Raw genomic sequence first — 27053 nt, 5'->3', positions numbered from 1 at the left:
CAAACAGTACCTCTTGCCAGAAACATTTGGGACAATCTGAAGTGAGTGATGCCTGACTGGTTCTTGGATTCGCTAGGGCTTAGCCCCAGAGGACCTGTTTTCAGTTCCATGGCTCAGCCATGGGACATATGAAGCGATAAAAAAATGTCTATGAGCATGTGCAAAGTGATTTTCATTTACCCAAATGATCACAGTTAGTCTCTCTACATCTAGGATTAGCGAGAAAAGCTTCTTCTGTTGTTATAACTTCCATACAGGCTTGTCTGTTTTGGAATTCAGCACCACTAGTGAGACTGTGTAACATATGTTCAGAGTAGGGTTGCCAGGCTCAGGGCCTGAGAATGATTCTGTATCTTTAAGAGAAGAGAAAATTCAGCCAAGTACAGGTTTTCTTGCAACACTAATGGCAAAAACCACAAGGTGCAATTCTCCCCCCAAACAACTTTTAAAGATACAGAAGACCTCTTGGTTGGCAGGCTGTAATGGTTGTAATCCCTTTGATTACAAAGAAGAATTCTACTTACCTTTATTCAGATTCTATACTGTACAGCAGTACATCTATGAGATGGGAAAATAAGATGTAATGCTTGTGGAAATATAGATGGCCCTCATTTCCCACTCCTCCTGGATCTTTGTGCAACTATATGTATGTGTGTTCAGAAAATGGCAATTTCAGGACTGCAAATTGTTAATCTGGCAGCATGAAAGTAACAGTTTGCCCTCCCTTTGGCTCCAGGCATCTGTCATGAGCACAGAGAAATTGCAGTTTTGTTTTGGAAATTGGCATCAGTTACAGTATAGACTCCTAGAAATAAAGTTGGATTTTTCCCCCCAGCTGCAAATGTCTGCTTCCAGTCTCTCTGCCAACAGCCTGTCAGCTGCCCCTTCTCAAAGAAGCCATTGTACCACACTGGCACAGAAACAAAGCAGGGTTAAAGAGGGAAGCATTCTCGCTGCCCATTGGATGTTCGTTCCTGAGTTGTGTGAAAATTTGGCATCTGTATCACGTTCTGTGCCCTGCCAGACCTTTGCTTACCTAGCCAGCACAGAGGAGGTTCAATTGTAATGTTCCTGTGAAAAACAACAGAACAGATAGAGTTTAGTTTGCTGGCAATCATTGTTCCTTCTGGACTGAAGCAGCACTCACATCCCTTTAGCTATTTATTTACCTTGCATTTAGACCAAAGTAGGTTTTTAAACATAGCTTTCTGCTGATGTCTGGCTATACTGCTTTTACAGTGACTAGCATTTGTGGAATATAATTCTAGCAAACATCATTAGTTAATTAAAAAAAACCTGTTCAAGCCTCCCCATTTATAAGTGGGAAGACAAAGACAAATTGCTCAGCTGGCATGGCAGGGCCCTTCATCCCAGAGACATCCTCTAATGACCCCAAGAAAGGGTATCTGGAAGAAGTCTAAAGGGCGTATCTACATAACAGTTTTGCTTGTTTGCCACTTTAACTGTCACAACTTTAAGGGAAGTTACTGTACCTTATCAGAACAATGTTGCTTTGCTACTTGATCAGCAGAAGTCAAAACAAGGAGTGTCTTTCATCCATTTATTTTGATACACCAGCTGGACACCCAAGCTCTTGCAGCAATTAGCTATGACTTCATAATCTTCTAATTCAACTGTAGTAGGTACTCTACACAGGGCTGCCTTGTAATATTGTCCAGCAGCTTCAGCTGGTTCAGAATGCTGTGATTTGCCTTCATGCAGGAATAGGGAAGTGGGAACACATTCAGTCTATTGTACTTGGTTCAAATTTGTTTCTAGGCCCAATTCACGCTGCTGATTCTCACCACTGAAATCCTACATGCACACATACATCTCTCCACAATTTAAACTCTTCCAGCAAGGTCCCATGCAGTCTGTGTCCATTCAGTAAATGGACAAAAAACAGCTGCAGAATTATGCAGACTTGTTTTGCCAGCATGTCCCTGGGATTTTGGGATGCTCTTCTCAGAGTGAAGTGTACATCATTGCCAAGCCTTTCTGTTTCAGAAAGCTTTCCAGGGACTTTGAAGGGACTCTGGTTCAACATTCTTGCTGTGATGGATTATGTATTTTGATAAAGGTGATGTCTATTGTTTCTATAGTAGTTGGAAGTCACCTTGGATTTTTAGGAAGGTGGAATAGAAATGTTTAAATAAAGATTCTGTGCACAGTAATTGATGCAGGGTGTTTTATGCCTCACAATAGCTTCCTTTATCTTTGTCTCCCTCCATACCTACCAGTGTGATGGAACAGTTCTGGATCTGAGTAACACTTCACTGGAAGGTATTGCAGTCCTCAACATTCCCAGCATGTACGGAGGCTCCAATCTCTGGGGGGAGACCAAGAAACAACGCAGCTATAACCGGATGAGCAAGAAAGTACCTGAAAAGTTACAATCCTCAGTTGTGACTGATGCCAAGGAGCTCAAGTTCTGTGTTCAAGGTGAGGGTACTTACTGTTGTGATTGCAGTAGGAAGAACAGATGGAAAGCTACAAGTACTGCTGTTGCCACAAAAATAATCCATGCCTACCAATTTGGAAGAGCCAAACATTGCTTTGGCACTCAACTCAGTGTATATAACTGCCTACTTCATCAGTGAAAGTGGTGGGCATATATATGCATGTGTTGAGATATCTGCAACTTCACCTTTGTAATGCAAACTTATACTAGGGGCACAATCCCTCTCCATTAGAATGAATGGGAACTGTGCCATAATCCCTGCCAATCTTGCACTAGAGAATTTGATGGTAGATTGTGACCCTGAACTTTATTCATTGCCTTCAAAACACTTAACAAGTTTGTTGACAAACTCCAGTACTGCTGTCTCTCCCTTTTCTTTGTCTTTTGAAATTGAATATAATGAACTATCTATCAAAGTGGGAATGTCTGGGGAAATTGAAGTTCTCTCCCACTGAATATATGTATTTTTAATTTGTATAACATCAATTACCATACTGCCATCAAGGTACATAACATTTTCAAATTAGTTAAGGACAAGCCCCTGCTACAAGAGGCTTGCTATCTAGAAATTGTCACCTGTTAGATAACGGGGGGGGGAATAGAGGCAGAGGAAAAATTGATTTGTGAATTCATTTTGTGTCATTCACTTACATCAAAATGTCCCAATTTAACCTGCCAGCACTCCAAACTACCGAAGGACAGTTTGACAGATGATGGCATATAAAACATTAGCGCATGTCAGACGAATGAGCCCTTGACACTGTGGCTGATGTCTTTAAAGCCTTTAATGATATTGTTGAAGAAGATGAAGAAACAGCCGGCATCAAAGTTTGTTTCAGGGCTGTGTTCCGGGGTCTATAAATCTCTTGAGTTGTCTGGTCTGATGCTGCTTGTAGCAGGCAATTCTTCTCCTGGCAGAGTTCATGTGCCCTTAACAGTTGGGTGACATTAAGCTTTTTTTCCCCCTAATGCTGTGGAGACGACGTGGTGTGAGGGAGATATTGTTGACGTGTGTGCGTTGTTGCGTGAAACAGCATACATTACGTTGGAGTTACAGTTTTTCAGACTTGATGGAAAACAGACTCAGTGACAGTGCGGTTCAATGGTCAACAGATATTTACCTGCTGCACAAGGGAACTTGCACACACACAAAAAGTAGGCAATTCTAGAGTTGTAGGAGTTGCTTTTCTAGTTTAGTGGGCTGTCTGTAGGCAAGGATGGGGCTTCTCTTCCCTCGAGGACGTCCACTGATACAGATAAAGGATACTGCTCGGGAATTTACTTTATTCTCTCTAGTCTAGCAGTTCATCTCTTGCAAAACTCACCCTGCTTATGCGAATTGCTAGCTGCATTGTTTAGGAAACCTCCATGAAGAAATAAACATTATGTAACACTTCTTATGAAACTAGTCAGAGCGAAAGCAGGTTACAAGATTGGTAGATGAGATCTCAAAATGATAAGGAAAGAGGGCCATGCTTTGTTTGGAAGTTGTTTCAAGATGGTAGCTATCACCACAGCAACTCCCAGAGACTCAGGAGCTGACTTCGTATAGTTCATCAAGACATGCCTATTGTGCCACTGTTCCCTAGGGTTGCTAGGCCCAAGCCACACATTACAGTGGCAAGCCAAAAACAGGTCTGATCTCCTCAAGTCGAAAGCGGGGGATGGGATTTAAATTGTCAGAACAGTGCACAATGCTGAGAAGAGAGCTGGGCTCAGGTGGCTGTAGCTGACATCTTGGGTCAGTGGCCCAGTGACAGGTGGTGGGCCCTTCTGAGGACTCCTGCTGTCAGCATCTGCCTGATGGTGCCAACCCGTGACACTAGGCTTGACTGAGAAAGGAACCCATGGAGGCGCATGACAGGAGATACAACAGCTATACCCCATCTCCTCAATATTACAGAGCATTAAAAAGACAGACAGATATTATATCTGGCTGAAAACCTAGGCCCAATTTACATGTGAAGGTAGTAGACTCATGTTTTTGAATGTGAGTCTGCTCTAATCATGTCTAGGGCAGAGCTTGGAAAAGTTACTTTTTTGAACTACAACTCCCATCAGTTCAATCCAGTGCCTGTGCTGGCTGGGGCTGATGGGAGTTGTAGTTCAAAAAAGTAACTTTTCCAAGCTCTGGTCTAGGGTACAATTTAAAGTGCTAATTGAACATAGGAAGCTACCTTATATTGAGGCCACTGGTCCTTCTAGCTTAGTGGTCTCGGCTGTGCGGTTGTTCTCCCCCAATTTGTTGGTTTTGGGGGACTTCAACGTGCATGCTGAGACCACTCTCGTGGGAGCCCCTCGGGATTTCATTGAAACCATGACTTCTTGGGAACTGCACCTTAGTAATATAGGGCCCACCCATGCAGCCAGTCATGCTCTTGACCTTGTGTTTGTCTTGGGAGGGGAGGGTAGTGTTCTGAAAATGGGGGCTGTTTCTTCTAACCCCGTGTCATGGTCAGATCACTATCTGGTAAATATAGGCCTCTCAATGCCGCTCACCCTCCGCAGGGGTCGAGGACCTATTAAGATGGTCCGCCCCAGACGCCTGATGGAATCTAAGGGATTCCTGAATGCGCTGGGAGATATGGAGCTGTCAGAAGGTCACTCGGTTGAAACCCTGGTGGTGGATTGGAATAGGGAGATTACCAGGGCGGTAGACCAAGTGGCTCCGGAACGCCCTCTCCCCCTGAATAGAACTCAGACAGCACCTTGGTACACACCTCGGTTGCGAGGTCTGAGACAGGAGGTGAGACGACTAGAGCGCCGGTGGCGGAAGTCTCACGCTGAAGACGATCGGACACTGGTTAGAGTAGCAATAGCGGCCTACCATGTGGCAACAAAGGCAGCAAAGAGGGATTTCTTTGCTGCCTCTATTGCGTCGGCAGAATGTTGTCCCAGGAGGTTGTTCCAAGTGGTCCGAAGCCTGGTCGGTCCAGTTGTGCAGGAACCATGGAACATTCTAAAGCCTCCTGTGACATATTTGCTAAGCACTTTGCCGATAAAATCGATCGTCTGAAGTGCACGATTCCGCACGCCGTGGATACAAGTAGTGGGCCAGAATCGGCCAGTGGCATTCCGGTCCGATGGGAGCGGTTTCAGCCTCTTCTCGCTGAGGAAGTGGACAAGGTGTTCTCTACTGTGAAGCCAACCACTTGTCTGCTTGATCCTTGCCCCTCGTGGCTCATTGTGAGCTGCAAGGAGAAACTGGGCGAAGGGATCAAGGCGGTGGTAAATGCATCCTTGGAAGAGGGTGCAATGCCATCAGCCCTCAAGGAGCAGAGCTTGGAAAAGTTACTTTTTTGAACTACAACTCCCATCAGCCCCAGCTAGCATGGCGCTGGCTGGGGCTAATGGGAGTTGTAGTTCAAAAAAGTTACTTTTCCAAGCTCTGTCAAGGAGGCAGTGATAAGGCCCATCTTGAAAAACCCCTCCTTGGATCCCCAAGAGTTGAAGAACTTTTGCCCAGTTTCTAATTTACCGTTCTTATGATGGTAAATGATGATATGAGGAGGGCGTTGGATAGGGGAGAATACACCTTCCAAGCTCTGTCAAGGAGGCAGTGATAAGGCCCATCTTGAAAAACCCCTCCTTGGATCCCCAAGAGTTGAAGAACTTTTGCCCAGTTTCTAATTTACCATTCTTATGATGCTAAATGATGATATGAGCAGGGCGTTGGATAGGGGAGAATATACCTTCCTCGTCCTCCTGGATCTCTCAGCGGCTTTTGATACCGTCGACCACGGTATCTTGTTAAGCCGCCTAGAGGGATTAGGGATGGGGGGCACTGTTCTACGGTGGTTCCATTCCTATCTCTCAGGCAGGTACCAACGGGTAGCATTTGGGGATGAAGTTTCAGACCCTTGGCCTCTCACTTGTGGAGTGCCACAGGGTTCTATCCTCTCCCCCATGCTATTTAACATCTATGTGAAGCCGCTGGGAGCCATCATCAGGAGTTTTGGGCTGCAGTGTCACCAATATGCGGATGACACTCAGCTCTATCTCTCATTTAAGTCCTCACCAGAGGTGGCTGTGGAGACCACGTCCAAGTGCCTGGAGTCCGTTAGTGGATGGATGGGCGAGAACAGGCTGAAGCTAAATCCGGATAAGACCGAGGTGTTACTCGTGGGTGATAAGAGAAGGTTGGGAGACATCGACTTGGTGTTTAACGAGGTAAGATTGCCCCTGAAGGATCAGGTCCGCAGCCTCGGGGTCATTCTTGACTCCCAGCTGTCCATGGAAGCTCAAGTTTCGTCAGTGAGCCGGGCAGCTTGGTATCAATTACATCTGATACAGAGGCTGCGACCCTACCTTCCTGTACAGCTTCTCCCGCGAGTGATACATGCCCTGGTCTCCTCTCGCTTAGACTATTGTAATGCGCTCTACGTGGGGTTACCCTTGAAGATGGTCCGGAAACTCCAGCTGGTGCAGAATGTGGCAGCACGCTTGATTACGCATAGCCGTCGCTGGGAACACATCACTCTGGTGTCGATAGATCTTCACTGGCTACCAGTGGTTTACCGGGCCCAATTTAAGGTGTTGGTATTGACCTTTAAAACCCTATACGGTTTCGGCCTGGTTTATTTAAAGGACCGCCTCCAGTATCACCAAGTGAGCCGCCTTACAAGATCAGCCACGCAGGATCTCCTCTCGGTCCCACTGGCCAAAACAGCTCGGCTGGTGCGGACCAGACAGAGGGCGTTCTCAGTAGTGGCTCCCACCCTCTGGAATTCCCTCCCCTACGATCTTTGACATGCCTCCTCCCTGATGAGTTTTCGATGAGCGTTAAAGACCTGGCTCTTCAGGCAGGCCTACAGGAACTTTGAGCTAGATTAGTTTGTAATGTTTTAACTGATGTTTTGATGTTAGTTCTAATTGATGAATATGGTTGTATTTATTGTATTGTACATTGTACTTGTTGCTGCTGTAAGTCGCTTAGAGTGTCCAAAAATTGGACAGATAGGCGACTAACAAATTAAAGTTTATTATTATTATTTAGTGTGGTCTACATTAACTGGGAGCAGCTCTCCAGGGTTTCAGACAGGGGGCATTTCCTGTACTACCTGGAGCTGGGATTTCTCAACTCCAAAAAGTCAAGATCAAGCATTTGGGATTAGTTCTCAAAAGTGGGTTGCAAATGGCACATAGAGCTACAGCCATGCATCAGCCAAGCTCAGTAGGAACTATAGCTGCTAAACAGAAGACAATGCAATCTCAATTCAGAAATATTATCTATTGAGTTTGATGGAACTTACTCCCTGGTCAGTGTGTGTGTATAGAATTGAAACTGCAGTTACAGTAGGGCCCTGCTCATATGGCGGGTTCCATTCCGGACCCCTGCTGTAAAGCGTAAACCGCCGTAAAGCGAAACCCATTGACGATAATGGGACGCGTCATGCTAAAATGATGTCAAAATGGCGCACGACGGAAAAAAAACACCGTAAAAACGGAACAAGCGCCTTAATGTGGGGACTTTCCCTAATTGAAAGCCATCGCATTAGGGAATCGCTGTAAAGCAAAGTGCTGTAAAGCGGGGCCCTACTGTACTTATTTTTTACTCTTATGTTGAGAGCCAGCCTGACACTCTTCCTCAGGTTCTGATTGCATTCCAAGATTGCTCAACAAGGCGAGGCTGAAAGGAATGGCATGAGGCCAGATTGGGCTTGTGGATGTGGCAGGGCACACCTGATAATTAGCCAGCCTTCCTAGTGACAGTCTACCACACAGCAAAGAGCCATAATTAACAGATCTAAATAATCTTTTAATGTAACCAACACAGTTGGCTTCCAGCTGTGAGCACGAGGATGTCTCTGGAGAAAGGATACATACCTGTCCCTTGGATGCCCAACTAGGAGTATGGACAACAGGGAGAGATACAATAAGTATACAGAGTTTATAATGACTGGCTATCAGCTTCTTCTTTTTTCCCTGAGCAACCTCTTTGCAAAATATGATCACCATTTCTGCTGAAGAAACAGCCATGTGTGGCTTGACTTGTTTGAATGAACAATTTCAATCTACTTGTCCTGTAAGCAACTTTTCTACACTGCGCTTCATCTCTGTTTGTGGCTCACAGTGCTCTGGATTGCTTCAGTTGATCTGTAGATGGGTGGATCTTCCCTTTGGACTGAGACTGGACTAGGTCAGGGGTAGCCAACATGGTGCCTTCCAGATATTGCTGAACTACAGCTCCCATCACTCTTGATCTTTGGCTATACTGGCTGAGGCCTGATGGGAGTTATAGTCCAACAACATCTAGAGAGCACCATGATAGCTACCCCTGGACTAGATAATATCTCCTAGACTATGTTTTTTGTCATCCCCCCATATCCTCAACATAAATACATGAATTTCAGGGTGAGAGAGTTCTGCTCTACATGTCACATTCCCAAATCAGCATTTTGCATGGGGCAGTTATTTTTATGCTTGCCTTTAACCTGAATTTCATTAGAGGTTGCATATTTAATTTTTCTCTATCCATGCCATCTCCTCTGAGTCTGAGTATTTACAGAAAATGGATCTTGTAAGTTAATTAAATATTAAAGGGCTTCAGCTAATAATGACGCTGGCACAGCAGGGCAGGGTAGAGCTGCTGGAAATGAAAAGGAGGCTCAGATTCATGGACCACACCACTAGTTTCTCCAAAATGCTCTTTTAGTAAAAGTGCCTGGCTGAAAATAAGAGAAAGCCCTATCTATATACATGTGGGAGAAAGCGGAAAGCATTGGCAAGGAGCTTGGCATAGCAAGCGTTACTTAGGCATGGCTGAATGACTAATTAAGAGGATGCTTTAATACAGCTATAGGCTACAATAGGAGCAAAGAAAAGGAAGTTACAGAGGTGGTGAAACAGCATGCTCTCCAGAATATTCCATTGTGACTAATGCAAGAGAATTTTCTGAGTGGAGAAGGCTGAAGCAGAATCAAAGAGGCAACAAGGTCTGCAGGCGTTTGCAGCACAATCCTCAAAGCAAGCCTTTGGGCATCATCCTCATTTAGAACAGTGGGTGGCAATTTTCATATTATTTTTTCCAAATGGGTCTCTGAGTTTATGGAGGCAGCTGCAACTTTAAAGGAGTAAAGCAGAGGTTGGCAACTGAAGGCCTGCCGGCCATATTCAGCCCACCTAGGCTTCTCTCCTGCACAAGTTTTTACCTCCTGGAATTATTGGTTCAGATGAGTGAACTAGGCACATAGCAGCAATGTGCAGTTGCATGCTGTTTTTACATTGCCTCCACAGGTAGTAATGGATAACTAACATACAAATGAGCCATTTGGCTATATACCAGGATAAGGTTTGCAGGGCTGAGTCTCAGGAATTGAGTCTCAATTGTTGCTTTTTGGAGCAGCTTCTTCTGCAGTGTACAGAAAACACAGATTATTGATAAACTAGGCTTGAGTCACATAAAGGAAATAGTTTAACAATGCAGCTTTGCACAATCTACTATCAGTGTGATCTTCAGAGACCTTTGTCACACCTCCTTGTTGCCCAAGTACGCATGTTACAGCAGAGCCATTTGAGATTTGAGCTGTAAGTAGCTCTTGATCCACAGCTTAATTATGTATCTTGTCTCCTGGAAAAAAAGAAAAAGAACCACACCAATAAGAAAAACACTCTGACACCAACACACAGGCTGTGCTGTGTTTCAGAAATGGAACATATTAGTCCAATGGACTCCCCCGAGCAAAGGTAGGAAATTAAGGCTGTGGGATAGTTTGAGGCCATCAACACTGATTTCTCAAGGTCTTTCAGGCCAGGCTTACCTTCGGAGAATTGAACATGCTGGTTTGGGGCAATGCAGAAAGGAAATGACTAAATAGAACTGACTCCAACTATTAGGACTGCAGGTGCATCCTTGGCATGCACAAATGCCTCCAGCTTGCTCTGTTTTCACATTTATTTTTCCTTGCCTGCTATTCATTGTTAATCTGGGACACACTTTTCTCCCTACATAGCAAAGGAAACAAAAAAGGGACCACACACAAACATAGCTGAGCTTAGGCAACAGAATTTGCCAAACACCAAAACAGAACAGGGCAAGGCCCAGCTATTTATCATTAGCTGCCTCATTATTTTGAGTGCTGAGGAAAAAATGTTATATCCTTGAGCCAAAAGGTTCTTCTTAAGGATAAATATTTGTGCGCTATGCAACAAATGAGCCACAATTGGTAGCCCTCTTGGGCTGCACAGTTCACATGTATTTTACCTTGTACATGTCCCCCTGGAAATGATTGGGAGCAGCCCAAGGGTGCTACTAAATGCAGCATAGTTGATGCTTCTGTTAATTTGTATTGCATCTTCCTCCAAGGAAGGGTCTTTTTTTCAGGGATATCACATTTTTAAGCCCTCAAAACATTTCCCCAGAAAATAGGGTTTTTTTCCTGGCTACACATGCTGATAGATGGTGCCCATGACATCATGGATGACAAGCGGCACAGCTCACTTCGCATTGCCTGTGCCATGTTGTGACTTTAACATTGATGTTCAGCCTTCTAGGAGGGGACCAGCTCATCTCAAGGCAAAATGTGGAGAAGCACCTTGTCAAGTTTAGCACTCATCCTCCCCCTCAGTTCTGCATGAATATCCCTGCTATACCTTGAGAATTCACCTGCAGGGTGAGCATAGGAAGCTGCAGTTTACTGACTCAGACCATATAGTCCTGCCAATCTATGGTTTAATCTGAAATTTATTGCAACAAAACAAAGGGAAGGGTTGTAACTCAGTGGTAGAGCATCTGCCTTGCATGCAGAAGGTCCCAAGTTCAATTCTTGGCATCTCCAGGTAGGGCTGGGAGAGACTCCTGCCTGCCTGAATTCCTGGAGAGCCACTGCCAGTCAGTGCAGACAGTACTGAGCTAGATGGACCAATGGTCTGACTCGGTGTAAGGCAGAAACCTATGTTCCTATAAAAGCATATCATACACCAAGATGCACAGGAAGATGAGTTCCATCACATACAAAAGTCTCCCAGAATTGTATACCACTACCCTGGGTAAATTCCTCAAAACCCCTTTTATGGCCTTTCCCCACTTTTCTTTATGCTTGCAAATTTCCATTGGAAATTAATAGAACTTCAAAGTGCTAAATTTGGCTGGATTTTGCCCATATTATTTTTAGAGAACAATTTAGTGCTGGTCTGGAGAAGATGGGCTAGTCTTTTGGCGCCTCAGCCCTTTCCATTATGCCCATTCTTGTATCATCATTTGTTTAGAGAAGACTCCAAATTCAAAAAGTGGCTGCCTAAGGGTCTGTGCCGTGTGAGAGACTTGTTTCAAGATGGATCCCCACTCTCTCTCGAGCAACTTTTAGACCAACTTGCCCATCCTGATTCCAACTTGCCCAAGTGTGCTAACTCTTTTTGAACATTGCTATATGGACACTGATAGGACTTTGAAAGGAATAATTTCTGTATTCTATAGGACTAAGGGACTACATCCCATCCTTGTCAGGTGTAAAGGCAAAGTGGGAAGGTGATTAGAATGTTGAAATGGACGACACTCAGTGGAAACTGATGTGGGTCAACCTCCTTTAAAGATACTTTTAGCATGGATTTGGGAGTCCTTGCAGAAGAATGTGTATGGGTGGTACTGCATTCCAGCTAAACAGCAACAAATGCATAATATGCTCTCAAAAGTGTTGGAGGGGTTGTGGGGCTAGAGGAAGTTACTTCCATTTGTGATGGGAATGCCAACTTGTTCAGTATTTCTGGCAACATCTATTCCAGGAAATCTTGGCAATTGCTGATCATATCATCCCCATGGATCTAGGGCTGGGTCTGCTTTCTCTTTACCCAGAAGTGATGAGTAACCTGCTGCATTAAAAAAAAAATATTTTCTCTTGGCCACAGCACGTTCAGAAATTGCCAAACATAGGAGATATCGCTCCCCATTCACAATACAAGGCCAGTGGTCGAAGGTATGGGAGCTAGCTCTAGCAGAGAAGTTGACAGAAGCTAATAGAGTGGAAAGAGGTGCACAAATGCAATATACATTTGAGAGTACTTGGCTTCTTCTTATTGTATTCCCCTCAGAGCAAGATAGGTTTGTAAAACCTTCTGAAGTACATAAATCCTTCTGGTATGCTTTCCTTCCCAAACATTTGTGGTTATGGTTCATTGACTGTTTCTTTGCTCTTGAGAGGTATTTTGTAATCTCATCTTGCTCAAAATCCGTATATGTATGCAACTTTTCACACATGGGCAGATAGGTAGCACATTTTTATTAACGGTTTTAGTTTATTTTTTAGTGTGTTGCATTTTTGTGGTTTAATTCTGAAAACTTAATAAAAACTTAAAATAAAAAAGATAATTAAAGCTATTGCATGTATAGTCAAAGTGTTATATATCAATTTGAAGCTTAAGGTGTGCTCTTCCAGATGGCATTGGATCCATTTTTCTGTCTTGGTCATTTCAAGAGATATTGAGTTGCATAAAAGGTGGAGGGGGATTTTCCCAGAGGGGGATTATTTTGTATGTGATGAACCTCATCTTCTTCAGCGTATGATAACGAATTTGTTGATTGTATTTATTATCATCTTCCCCATCCTGGTGTCCTCCAGATGTTTTGGACTAGAATGTCCATCCAACCAGCTTGGTCAATGGACAGGGATTATGGGAGTTATAGTCAAACATCTGGAGGACACCAGGATGGGGAAGGCTGATTTATTATATTTGTATACTGACTTCCTTCCATAGAACTCAAATAGCTTACATGGGGTTACAAATCAGTCTCCCATCCAGACACTGACCAGACTCAGACCTGCTTAGCTTCAGTGTGCCTTCAGGCTATGTCTTGGGGTCAGTACATTCTACTCTGATTGGCAATACCCCTCCAAAAGGCAGAGGTCTTTGGAGTCCATTGACATGATGTTCTATTGAGAGGTGACAAAGATTGAGCTGCGGACCTTCTTCATGCAAAGGTGATGCTGAGAAAGTGCTGTTCCACACTGTGACTTCAGACCACACAGATTCAGCTCCCATGTGCGTCTTCTCTTGCTCAGCCCTCCTACGCTCTGTGATACCCACAGAAAACAAAACCCATACTTGTATTTATTTATTAACATGTTACCCTTTCTCTCATTAGACCTCAGTGATCAACTCCTGGAAGTTGTGGGCCTTGAAGGGGCTATGGAGATGGGGCAGATCTATACTGGACTGAAAAGTGCTGGCAAGAGACTGGCCCAGTGTTTCTCTGTTACCATCAGGTACCCACCCTGGGGTTTTGGTCCCACCACCAAGGTTTTGCCCAAAGCCTGCTGAGAGCTCTGGACAGTGTTCAAAGCATGAAATCACAATACAAACAGGACAGTATCATGGGGGGGGGGGCTGTGGCATCTCTTTATTGTTGTACATGCTAGTATCCTACTGAAGAACAAATTGATGTCTTTTGTGGCATATGACATGAGACGGATGAGAAATTCGATATAAAGGGCTGGAGGAAAACATTGATTCAGTTTGCATTTTAAAATGAACCTAATTTGCACTTTCCAAAACGAGACATGAACAAAACACAATCACCCTTCAAAATTTGCACTTCTCCCAATTTTGCAGTATAGTTCTTCAGTCAAGTAATGTGCACAAAAATGCATATACTAGAGCAAAGTGGGGATAAAATGCATATATTAGTGGAAAGAACATGCAAAGGGGAAATTGCTTTGCAAAAATGTGTATATCAGGCAAAACTGCATTCAAAAATGTGTATATTATGAGAAACTTGCCCTACAATGGTGGTGAATTTTCATGAGGACTTTTTAAAAATAAAAAATCACAAACTGATTGGGAAATGCGGAGGGCTGAATTTAAGATTGTAAAATGAGAAACAGAAATTGAAACTGACAGATTTGGCCATCCCTAGTCATGCATAATATCATTGGGCTGAGGAATCTATGGTGTAATGCAGTACTCTACATTATAGAAGGATGGACTAGGTTTAAAATGAATCTACCTAATCTGCACTTTCTGAAACAATACATGAACCGAAACACAATCACTCTTTTTTGAAGAACCATGAGATATCCCCACCTCTGTCTCACTGTGTCCTGGTGAGAGAAGGAAGGAGATTAGTAGACAAATTGAGGGAGTGAACCTCAGGAGAATCAGCAGCTTAGCTACGGAGGCAGTAGACAACCATGCCTCCAGGATAGGAGAAGGCAAGTAAGATGCCACTGGTGGTCACTACATCTCCAAATGCTTCTCCTGACAGCAACTGGGAGTATATCCTGCTTGTGAGTAAGTGCTACTTACAAGTGGGTGCCTTTTCATACATATGTGAAACAGGAAAAGAGTGTGTCTTAGAGAGCCATGTATAAGAGGCAGGAAAGCTGAGAGGACCTCCAGAGCTTCTCTCAGACTCAGAGGAACATAGTTAGGTTGAGTTCCAACCTCCTTCTGGGGCCTTGGGCAACTGGTTGAAGCAAGCAGACAGGATAAACTGTGCCTTTGGACAGATTGCAAGATGCTTCAGCTCCAACAATCAAATATAAAGCCAATGCTAACAAATACTGGGGGGGTAAGGCTACCAATGGCTGCTAGCCATTATGGCTATACTCTGCCTCCATAGGCAGAGACAGCATGCTTCTGAATACCAGTTGCTGGAAACTAAATGAGGGGAGAGTGCTGTTGCTTTCAGATTTTGCTTATGAGCTTCCCATAGGCATCTGGTTGGCAACTGTGAGAATAAGATGCTGGATTAGATGGGCCATTGGCTTGATCCAGCAGGTTCTTGTGCTTGATCTGTTTTACCTCTACTGGCCGTACTACACATGATGCTTTGTCATTTGTAGTTTGCCCCTAACATTTTGTTTTGTTGTTCAAAATCCAGCTGCAGAGGCTGAAATTTAAAGTAAACAGTTGGGGGTTCTTAACTTTTTCATCTTGTGTTGTCTGCCATCTAATATCCCCTCACCAACTGCTTTCTGCAGAGGAAAGGGCATAGGTACACCTCTGCTTAGTTTAGCTTTCTAAAGCTTAAGTTATGGAGTTATCTATAATAATTTATCAGCAACACCTTTAGACATACCCTTAGATACTTGCATTTTCTCTTGATGAAGAATCTGAAGTTGCTGGGGGTTTTCTTTCCCACATTATGCAAAGTCCATTCATCCCTAGGTTCATCTCTTATTGTCCCTGAAATAAATCTGCTACCTAGCAGTAATCCTTAAGGATGAAACCATTCAGCATGGAACCACATCCTGCAAAGCATGGTGATTTGTGCCATATGAAAACAAAGGGTCTGGCACTTTCAGACAATTTTTTGAAACTGTCTTGATGACTGTTTTGTTATATGACATCCTCATGATGTTATGTTAGCTGTTGTAAGGTATTTTCATTTTCCCAACATTCACACTGCAGTTGTGATTGTGGTATGGATTACAGAGGTGCCACTGTGTATGTGCTGCATCTTCCCAGTTGGGATGGAAGTAACTTTACAGGTCCTGATACTGTCTGGTAAGCTGGACTGTGTGGGGCCTAGGTGAGGAAAGGGGCACCTTAAAAGAATTGCACCCCTCACCCTCTTTTCTAGGGCAAGTCATTTTTGTAATCCTCAACATCTTTGTTATCTTTGAAATTATGTTTCAGCTTCTAGCCTTCATGATTGTAGTGATGCATTTGAAAATGAGGTGGCAAAAATCCTAAAAAGTCAGAAACATAGAGGCATATTTGAGAATTATTTATTTATTTATTCGACTTATTAGTCGCTTATCTGGCTGAATTGTCAGCCACTCTAAGTGATGTACAAAGCAGAACATGTAAACATCAAAACATTAAGAGACTAACAATAAAAACTAACAATAATGTAAAAGCTAAAAAACAGGAACAGCAAACCAAAAGCATTCATCTTCCTGGTAAAGGACAGTCCCCAAACAAATGTCACTAAGAGCAGGGGTGGGGGGCAAGGCAGATGGAAATGCTTGCCCCTTGATGGTCCCAGCACACTCTCATCCCTGCAGCAGCATGACTCAGCCTGCAGCTCCTCCTGATAATGCCCAGGCAGAGGGGTGGGGCAAGGCAGGTGGAAATGCTTGCCCCCATGATGGTCCCAGCACAGTCTCATCCCTGCAGCAGCACGACTCAGCCTGCAGCTCCTCCTGATAAGGCCCAGGCAGAGGGGTGGGGCAAGGCAGGTGGAAATGCTTGCCCCATGATGGTCCCAGCACAGTCTCATCCCTGCAGCAGCACGACTCAGCCTGCAGCTCCTCCTGATAAGGCCCAGGCAGAGGGGTGGGGCAAGGCAGGTGGAAATGCTTGCCCTTTGATGGTCCCAGCACAGTCTCATCCCTACAGCAGCACGACTCAGCCTGCAGCTCCTCCTGATAAGGCCCAGGCAGAGAGGTGGGGCAAGGCAGGTGGAAATGCTTGCCCCTTGATGGTCCCAGCACAGTCTCATCCCTGCAGCAGCATGACTCAGCCTGCAGCTCCTCCTGATAAGGCCCAGGCAGAGAGGTGGGGCAAGGCAGGTGGAAATGCTTGTCCCTTGATGGTCCCAGCACAGTCTCATCCCTGCAGCAGCCAACAAAAATCCCAGATTCATCGCACACAAGTATTCTAGAAAAATGCATAGCAGGTTCGCACATATGTTAGGTGAATTACATTAAAGAGATTATCTGAAAAATGCAAATTGACTGTGGTTTTTGCATTCTGCAGCAGATTGCTCAGCCTTCTCCATTGTCAGTAAGTAACATAGAAGTCCTGACTAGCCGTTACAAAGAGTGTAAGGCTAGAGCATCTTATTTTTCTTCCTTTTGGCCACAAATTTTGTTGTTACCAGCTTGCAACAAGATACAGTTTCTGCACTGGCTTGTCACTTCACTCTTGTAATTTTTTCACTGTGTCTTTGTGGGTTCCAGAACAACCAAGCTGTTGCCCATGCAGGTGGATGGAGAGCCCTGGATGCAGCCACCTTGTACAGTGAGTATAGTTGAACCTTGTGAAAGGTTCTGGAATATATAAACACAGGTCATTTATCAGTACTATAAGCTATGGAAGATTTATCTCTAGAGCAGGAGTAGCCAATGTGGTACTCTCCAGATGTTGTTGGATTTCAACTTCCATCATCCCTGGCCACTGGTCATACTCACTGGGGCTGATGGGGGTGGTGGTCCAAGAACATCTAGAGAACACCATGTTCGCTGCCCCTCTTCTGGAGACTGAACTACAGGTAGGAACCAAATTTCAGTGGTGGATCCTGGAAAAGGGATAGATTTCAAAAAAAGCTCCTATTCCACATGGAGACAACGAAGCAAAATAGCTGTAATATATCAACAAAGAAGCCTCTTACATTTTTATAAGAAAGAGACATGATTCTCCTATCTCCTTTGATGTCACATCCTCAAACCCTTATGTAGCAATGACAGTCACATTTGTATTTCTAATGGAAAATCAAAGAAAACAAAAAGAGAGAGAGATCTATCATGGTTGTACATAGCTGGAACATTATGGAAATTATTGGAGACTGCCAATCAGTGTATCTTCAGTGTATCCACACCACTGTACATTCTCTGAAGATCAAAGGAGGATGTGTTAGACATGTAAAAAGAAGAGTATGGGACTCAAATAGTCCTCTGTTGTTCACAAATGAGTAGAACAGAATGTTGCAAAAGGCATTTCAGTTGAAAATAAAGGATCTTAAGGTTCATGTATACATTCAGCAGTAGTTAGGAAATATCACCAGGAATATTTTTCTCATTGGTCATTTAAAACCTTGCATAGTATTTTTTTCTGTTTCCTCAGGGGGCAATAAGCATTGTACACCTAGGAGATGAGCAGCACTGGTTTTAACTGAACTCTGGTGGTGGTGTAAAAATATTCCAAAAAACAATTGAACTGAGAGCCTGATGATATAAATGCCATAAACAAATAAACAAACAAACCTACAGATTGGTTCCTTTTTGTGTGTGGTGCTGAATACCAGCTCCCATCCTTTACGTTGCTTTGAAGCTCTAACTTTGTGGCAGATGACTTGTCAGACAAGAAATGCTTGATGTGGTTGTCCTGATCCTTTGCTGCCTCCACAGCCATCCACTGGGTTTAAGGACTTGAACTGTCATAGTGCTATCCCCAGTTTGATGTATATTCTGATAAGCAGCCTTGCTCATGTTGCATTGAGAACTGGACAGACTTGTCCTTCCTTTCCCTGTTTCCTGATGCAATAGGTGTGGGGGTAGAACTGTGACCAGGGCCTTTCTTGGGAGTGGTTTGATCTGAGAGAGAGCACTTTGGCGCACCATACATTTAAAGCATTCTTATACCACTTTTACATTCATGGCTTCCCTCCCCCCCTCCCCAAATAAATCCTGGAAATTGTAGTTTGTTTGTCACAGAGCAACAATTCCCAGAACACTTATAAACTACAGTTCCCAGAGCTGTTTGGGGGAAGCCACAACTGTTAAAGTGGTATGAGTGTTTTAAATGTGCGGTGTGGATGTGACCTGGATCAGGCAGAGCAGGATGCAGAAACACCAGCTAGCATTTTCAATGGAATAGATCGGCATATATATTCCACCTCAACAGACATCCAACCCTGCATTGTTATTGGGAAAAAGCTCTTCTTATAGCTCCCACTCAACAACTTCAAATCCTCCAGAAAAACAGGGAGATGGCGAGTTTCCCTTTTCCATCCACTCAGGTATTACAAGCTGTTTTAACAGGGCCGGCCCAGGACATTTTGCTGCCTGAAGTGAAGACCAAGACAGAGCCCATTGGTCAACTTTATTAAATACGCAGGTGCAAAAGAACATGGCTTTTGCCTTCTATCAACAGAAGGGAATCTATGGCAGGACATTCTTGGTTGATAGGACACATGTAAATGATGCATTTGTCTTCTAGAAGCTGGTTATAATTGAACCCTGGTCGTGGTGTAAAAATCTCCTATGGGTTGTTTATGTTTTTCTGTAAAATAAATTGTTGTTAAATGCCCAAGCTCCATGCCATGTATAAAAGTTGATTGGACAGGTAGTTGATTCTTTAACATTGGTGATGGGACACATCACCTTCTGCTGCACCTGCAAGTATCAGACTAACTTAGGGGTGCAGTGCAGACCCTGTGGCATGCAGCTCCACCTTCTAACACCTCAGTCTCCCCACCCAAGGCAGCCACCTCAGTCAGTCCGTCTGCTGTTAGGGCTGGCCCAGTAAGCATTGTGTACATCTGAGTGCTAGAAGAGAGAGCCCCCTAAGGGAAACTGGAGGGAAGAGAACCCACCACCACCTAAAATGCACCATCTAAATACATCAGTAAGCAAACAGTAAGCCCATATATCCCTGACTTCTATGTCTGCTGTAAAAATGCAATATTTTCAGTACTTGATGGTATCAATTCTGTATGAAAGATTATTAGTGTAGGTGTGCATGTAACGCTTGGAAGATAATACTTGGAAAATGTAATTGAATGGGGAACCTCATCTCCAGTCAGTGATTAGTGGGAAGTACAGTAACTGTACAGTATGAGTAGGGATCATAATCTCCATTCGGTTCATTTGGAGTGTCCCTCCTATAGCAACCTGCTAAGTTCCCTTGAGATAATGTCCATGTTAACTGAACATATGATTATCAGGAGTCTTACAAAATCAACAATCCCGTCCTCCCTCCCCATTGCCCTGTTCTGGAGAAAGTTCGTTTGATTTGAAAGATTCCACAGTCATGAAGGAAGCTCAGGTGATTTGACAGAAACGATGTGTCTAGAAAGACTCTGATACTACCACCCACACCGATTTCTCATTCCTTGCATAACAATTCCAGACTTCTTTATGACTGTACTGTGTCCATTTCTTTGCACTGTACTTTAAGAAGAATATAGACAAAGCCCAACAGGTCCAGAGGAAGGCATCAAAGGGGGTCAGCAGTATGGAAAACAAGTCCTATGGGGAAAGGTAGAAGGAAATTGATAAGTCGAATCTAGAGAAACGAAGACTGAGATGGTCATAGCTGTACTCTTCAAATATCTGGTTATCACATAGAGGAGGAGAGAGACTTGTTCTGTGCTGCCCCAGAGGGGAGAATTACATCTAATGGGATTAAGTTACAGGAAGGTAGATTTTGGATGATTGGGGGGGATGCGCCCATGTGTGCACCCGTGTGTGTGTGTGCATAATTTTTCATTGTTTGAAACCTACATAGCCAAAACAAACACATTCCTTCCGCCCTAGAGAATTGCACAGCAAATGATATTATGAAATATTGACTCTATTCCAATGTCTTCTTTTCAGGTTATAAGTCCCCATTATAATGTTCCTCAACTATGGAACCAATTACTTAGAGTAGAGGTGAGGAACCTGTGGCCCTCCAGATGTTGTTGGACTACAACTCACATAATTCCTTGCCATTGGCCATGCTGCCTGGGGGTGATAGGAGATGTAGTTCAACAACATCTGGAGAGCCAAAGGTTTCCCACCCCTGACCTAGAAGGTGATGGTCTCTGTCTTGTAGAGGAGCTGGGCAGCGATGTCAGGAATGGTCTAGCTCTGGATGTTTTGCATCAAGCATGGGCGTTGGACTAAATGATCTGCCAGCTCCCTTCCAACTCTGTGATTTTATTCATCTAACAATTTGGAGAGGAAAGGAGGCCTCATCTCCTCCCACTCCCCCCATTTTGCTTATACTTCTTGGCTTTATCCAGATCAGTTTCTTCCACTCAGGGCCAGCCCTGTCATTAGGCAGAATTAGGTGGGTGGGAAGTGATGGCAAGGAGTTGGAGGCTTGCCCTTTGCCCCCTAAGCTAGCCTGCTGCCCTCAGATATGACAGAGGACACTGTCATGTTGGCTGTGTTGGATTCAACTGTTAGGCCAGCTGGCTTCTGTATGTGGAATTGGGAGGGGGTACATCTTGTTCTTTGCCTCAGGCAGCAAAATGCCTTCAGCTGGCCCTGCTTCTGCTGCCTTTCTATTGACAAAGTGAGTCCAAAACAACCCAGATTTTGCAAAGGTGACAGGATCATGCTTGGGCCTCCTAGAAATCAGTTTTCATGGCGGTGTGGGGGTGTAGAGGTCCTCCCCTCTTTTCCTGCCCCTCACAGGTGCCAAGATTCCCTCATTACAGGATCCACAATGTTAAAACATGAAAAAGAAGCTAATACAGTAAGTGGGATAGGGATTAGAATTCCTTTTATGTGTCACATTGTGTACCCCATTCTGTGATTCAGTAGAAACTCACACTGGGTCAGTTCAAGCATTCCAAGGGGATGCCTCTTCTCAACCCCTGCTGTTCATGGCCTTGATGTCTCAAATATGGCATGGTAGTCTTCCTCCCCTTTTATTTTGTCAGGCCCAGTCTAGTGCATGCATGAATATGTGGCTTCCACTTTAATTCCTCAAAAGCAGAGCACAAAATAGGGTGGCCAAATCCATTAAAGGATGAGGCTCCTGTACCTTTCCCAGTTGGGTAGAAGAGGGAATTTCAACAGGTGATGCTTTTCTTCTTCTGTAAGCCAGTGCCATGTGTGTAATAGCCTCTATACAGCTATTCAAGGTGGTGAAGCTTTGTCCTCTATTGCATCTGGTGATCACAAACAGTAATCTGGCATGAATGAGGTTGGGTGTGGGGAAGGGTGATGCACTGTGGATGCTAACAGTAGCATTATCCTGGGTATCAGAACATGCTTGTCCTCTCCTTAAGTGGCTATGGAGGAAGGGCGGACCACTGCCTGAGACCCCAAAGAACTGCTGCCAGTCATTGTAGACATCATTGAGCTAGATGGACCAATGGTCTGACTTGGAATAAGGCAGCTTCCAAAGTCCTTTAGCCACTTGGTTTAGTGGCTGAGAAGAATCAGCAATGATCTAATCCTGATCCTATTTGTTTCTGTTCTTTTCCTTACAGATTAAAATTACCCACAAAAGCCAAGTGCCGATGTTGCTAGGACCTCCCCAAAAGAGCAGCTTCTTCTTCCTGAGGAGGAGAAACCGAACTCGAGACTAATCTGCACCCAAGCAAAGAACAATCTTCAGAAGCAGCAATTCTCCATTCCAGTGGCAACCAACCACACACAGGGAAAGCCTATGGAAAAGAAACCTTCAGCCCTTCAGATCTCCTGGCTTCTGAATCTGCTTCGGAAACATCAGTCTGGAGGCAGCATTATGAACTCTTAGTGGAAAATAACAGGGTTGGCATTCGGCAGTCAAACTGAAATAGCGGTGTGGGTTTGTATATACATGCACACATAGCCACATTCTCTAAATATCACTGGCAGGGATAACACTAACATTGATGGCTCAGGAGGATTTTTCCCCTCCTCAATGCTACAATCTAAGGAGGGGAAAACTCTCAACTGCTCTGGTTGGACTGTGGTGAACGTCGGGACTCTTCTGAAGAGAGCTGTTATGGGCAGCCATGAATTACACAGCCCTGTCTGAAAGCAAACAGACATGGAAATGGCATGTTTGATGTAGCCCTGCAGATGGGATGTGGGATCTTTTCCATTTATTCGGACTCTTTAGAACCGCAGAAGTTGCTGTTAAAACTCATACTTGGCAAGAAACCAAGCTTCACTTTATTTATTTTTTAAAGTATGTCAGAAGACTTTTGGCATCTCGCTATGCTGCCCTCATGGTCACCAAATCCTACATATTATTACAAATGTTATTTATTTGTTGCCTTAGTTTAGAAAATGCTGGGGAGGTGAGAAGGGAAAGGAGGAGGGCACATTAATTCCCCCCCCAGCTCTTACAACAACAATGTCCTCTGATAGCTTGGTTGTAATTTAATTTTAAGCAGAAGTTCGTTAGGCGTTCCATTTCAGAAGCTTATAAATGCTGAATGCAGAGATTGCCAGGAGAGGAAGCCAGAATGAGTGAAGTCAACAATAAAAAGGCAGGAGTCTCTCTTTTTTTTTTAATTAGAAAGCAAACTCAGGGTATTTTAAATGTATGAATAGCCAGTCATATTGGTATATGACAACCTCAACAAATTTGGGAGTCCTTTCAGCTTAGATGTAGGCCACACCTCTCTCTCTTACTATTTTTGTATTCTCCTTTCAGTTTTGGATGATTTTTTCTTTTTTTCCAGTCTGACCACGTTTGACACACGTGAAACTGTTTTTAAGTTTTCCGTGGCAGCACATACTGGAGAACTCCTCCAAACTCACTCTCAGCATGGGACCTACTTTAATCCAGCGGCAAATAATGTGAGTTGAGCTGAATGTTAGATGTATTATAACATGCAGCAAGGATTTGATCCAGAACCAAGTGCAAATTCTATGGTTGGCATTGGAATGTCATTTTAAAGGCCAGCTTGGTCCCATGATGAAATTTAAGCAAACTCCGAGGTCAAACTAAAAAGCTAGTATTTTCCCCCATGGATTTGTAACAGAGCACAGAAGAGAACTCTAAAGAACTGAGAAACACAAGAAATGAAAATGGTTATATGTTCTGATATGAATTGGATACCCAGGTTGCCTGCTGTTCTTATGTGCTCTAACTCTTTTAACTGTATAGACTATGAGTCAAATTTTGAATTGGGCAAAAGCATAATGTGGCATTCAATGTTATCCCAAGCCACATCAGGTTGGATCCACCAATAGCCCTCATGCCATCTTGATCCAATTCCCCCCTTTTTTTTTGTTTGAAAGAGCCTGAGAAGTGGGATCCATGAACAGCTTGAATAGCCTGTAACATGACTGTTCTTCAAAACAAACCAATCATTGGCAAATTGGCCAATGAAAGAGTATTTTTATTGCATCAATCCCTGTAAAAGGGTCTGAGCCAGAAAGTGTTCTTAAATATAACCTTCTTCAGTGTGAAGTAGGTTTGCAGGACTTTGTTTGGGTGGTTCTTGCTCCCAGTTTAATGCTGCTCAGGTTCAAGTATATCTCATTTACCTTTAACTACAGAAGAATAAAGAAGTGTTAATTGGCTGTCCTTGTTGGATGACAGTACCATGTGGAAGGCTCTCCTCTACATATCCAGGAGAAAGGAATGCAATCTGATGTATTCTTTAAAAGTCTTGAAAAAGCTAATGGTACAATTCCATCTGTTGTGCCTATTTATTTAACTGCTTAAATAAAGAGGAATGATGTTCTCAGTTAATGTAGTTCTTTCTAGATTAAGACATCTGGCTTCACCTAGAAAGAACCCCATCTAATGCTCTGAATAAGCTAGGAAATCTGGTGGAGACTTTGGCATCCATGAGAACATGACTGTATTTTCATAGATATCCTGTATTGCCATCATGAACTGTACAGTGCTGAAGTGTTTCCGTTGGGACTTATTGGGATGATGGTATGTTCCAGAGAGTATCCTGATGATTCTGCAAGGGGCAAAATGTAGAACAAGCTGTAATGACTGTGCAGATTAGTTCTTACAATTGGAAATTTGGGGGGATTTCTCCAAATAGGAAAATGTTGACCTGGTGGTCTCAGGAATTATTGAGCCCTACTTACTGCATTGCTTGCCTCTTTGGGGCTCTGTGGCAGCAGTTCCCACAGAGTGACATTTACACTCAATAGACCAAGTGTTCATGTGCAACTTATTTTTGTGGGACAGAAGATATCTTATTGGCTATCAGCTTCATTATCCCACCTGCTTCCCTTCCTCCCTTTCCATAGCTCCATTTTCTTCTTGCTCTGCTCTGCTCACCTGTCTCATAACACCTTTGCATCTAAACATCTTTGTCTCTTGTCTTTTCTGTATTTTGCTTCTTTTTGATTTTGGTTCTTAACCAGAATCAATGATGCAAGTACAGCTTATATTCTCTTTTCTCAAATATAATTATCTTCTGCCATTGATTTGGTCTTTGGTTTGGGTTTGGTTTAATGAGTGTATAGTAAAGAAGAAGAATTTCCCCAGTAGCTAACATCCAGAAATCTTTGGGTTGCTGAGTAGAAAAACAACACAGCAGGAATTCTGGTCCCTTTGGAGTTTTTAATTCAGTTCTAATCAGATCTTAGGCCAGTTTATCAATATGATGCAAAACCACAGTAGAGACAGGTGTTAGGCACTAGACATTTCATAGTCTTAGGATAGATCAGCCTTCCCTGATATAGCACCCTCCAGATGTTTTAGACTATAACTCTCATCATCCCTGACTGTTGTCCATGCTGACTTAGGTTATACTCCAAAACATCTGGAGAGCACCAGGTTGGGGAAGACTGGAATGGAACCTAAAATATTTTTTATTTTTCTACAGATGGAAATATACTAATAGAGAAAACTTTAGGCAATGGACCAGGATTTGGTACAGTGAAAAAAATAAGTGTTTGCCTCTCTGAAATCTGAGGACGTACCAGTGCCACAGCCTTAAACTGATGTACAAGTTAGTCCCTATCTCAGGGAACTATCATTCTAAGAAGAGGGCAATTAGCAGAATTTTCAGCACCCTAACCAAAACCAAATCATTCCCATGATTTGTTGGTGGAAATCATGACAATTAAATGGGCATAAAGTTGTACCTTGAGCGTTTATAGGCATGCTGTAGATCAGGGGTTCCCAAACTGTGGTCCATGGGCCACCAGTGGTCTGCAAGCTTCATTCAGGTGTTCTGCAGCATGCCTGTGGATTTGTCTTTAAAGATGGGAAATGGTACATCCATCACATTGAATATGCACATTGATTTTTAATTTTATTTTTAATTGCTTCTTTTATTTCTTGTATTGTATTTTATTGTATTACAATTTGAATTCTACAGAATTACAATTGCTACAAGAGGCAGAAAAGTCATTGAGTGATCCACCAAGACCCTCAGCAGTTTTAAAGTGGTCTGTGGAGACATATGTTTGGGAACCACTCAGTAGTGTAGTGGTAAATTAAGAAGTGCAGGGTCCCTTCATGTTAATCACAGCCACATGACTTTTTTGCTGCTGGGTTGAGAATGATGTCCTTGTTAATGCCTCCTCCCACAACAACAGACAACCCTAGGAGCCCTTCAGCATGAAAGGGGATAGTGTTAGCTACTGAGAAGAGTGTTCTCACTGGCTGACTCACCTCCTTTTACCCTGATTGGCTCATAGGATAGTGGAGACCTTGCTGGGACCCTGCTTCCAAAAAAATAAGGGGTCTAAGACCCCCCCAAGACCCTGGATGAGTACACCCCTGGAACCACTGCTCTAGATGGTTTGATTCAGGACTAACATGCTGGCTTACTGTAGAACTAAAGATCTTGTTATTTATAGGACAGTGTTCAATCGATTAAATTGTGCTGGTTTAACTATAATTCAATCCACCTTCTTACATGGATGACTACTCTCTGGACTTGAAAGAATTCTGGAAAACCATAAGTGACACAATTGTTATAATGAAGCAGGAAAACAATCACAGAAGGAGTCTGTATAATCAGAAACTGTTCAAAAAATCTTTAACCTGGTGGTATAGAAGTAGCTGAGATTTGCAAAGAAAAGGTCAAGAAACCAAAGTTCAGAATGGCTAGGGACATCCAAAGGCACAGAGAGGATTAAGAATGAAACTGGAACATATTCTAGTAAGGACAGCAGCTGAACTGAAATCACGTTTTTTAAAAAGGTAATAACAAAAGTTAGTGGAAATTAGATAAGAAAAGGAAATAGATTTTTTCTCCAGACCAGCAAAATGAGATTCTGAGGATCCCAGAGAAAATGGTAATTGTTAACATGAATGGTTCAGGGAACAAAAATACCATATTGCATTTCCAGGTTTC

General features: G+C 43.4%; 1 protein-coding gene across 4 annotated transcripts in view; it reads left to right on the top strand.

Annotated features, from left to right (window-relative positions):
* DGKG (diacylglycerol kinase gamma) overlaps positions 1-26466 on the top strand; it is a 167005-nt gene extending 140539 nt beyond the window's left edge. For 2 of the 4 annotated variants that reach the window (XM_061636546.1, XM_061636547.1), the window contains exons 23-26: positions 2241-2442; positions 13539-13659; positions 17302-17362; positions 22269-26466. In XM_061636546.1, the coding sequence (XP_061492530.1) occupies positions 2241-2442; positions 13539-13659; positions 17302-17362; positions 22269-22367 (483 nt within the window). In that variant the 3' untranslated portion in view covers positions 22368-26466. Of the gene's footprint in view, positions 1-2240; positions 2816-6472; positions 6620-13538; positions 13660-17301; positions 17363-22268 lie in introns of those variants that run through there. The other 2 variants (XM_061636550.1, XM_061636549.1) reach the window with 2 other exon arrangements.
* The last annotated feature ends 587 nt before the right edge of the window (positions 26467-27053 follow it).

This window comes from Rhineura floridana, chromosome 7, assembly GCF_030035675.1.
Source record: "Rhineura floridana isolate rRhiFlo1 chromosome 7, rRhiFlo1.hap2, whole genome shotgun sequence".
NCBI classification, from domain to species: Eukaryota; Metazoa; Chordata; class Lepidosauria; order Squamata; family Rhineuridae; genus Rhineura; species Rhineura floridana.
Note: the sequence above shows the minus strand (reverse complement) of the source record. Positions and strands in the feature narration are given on the sequence as shown.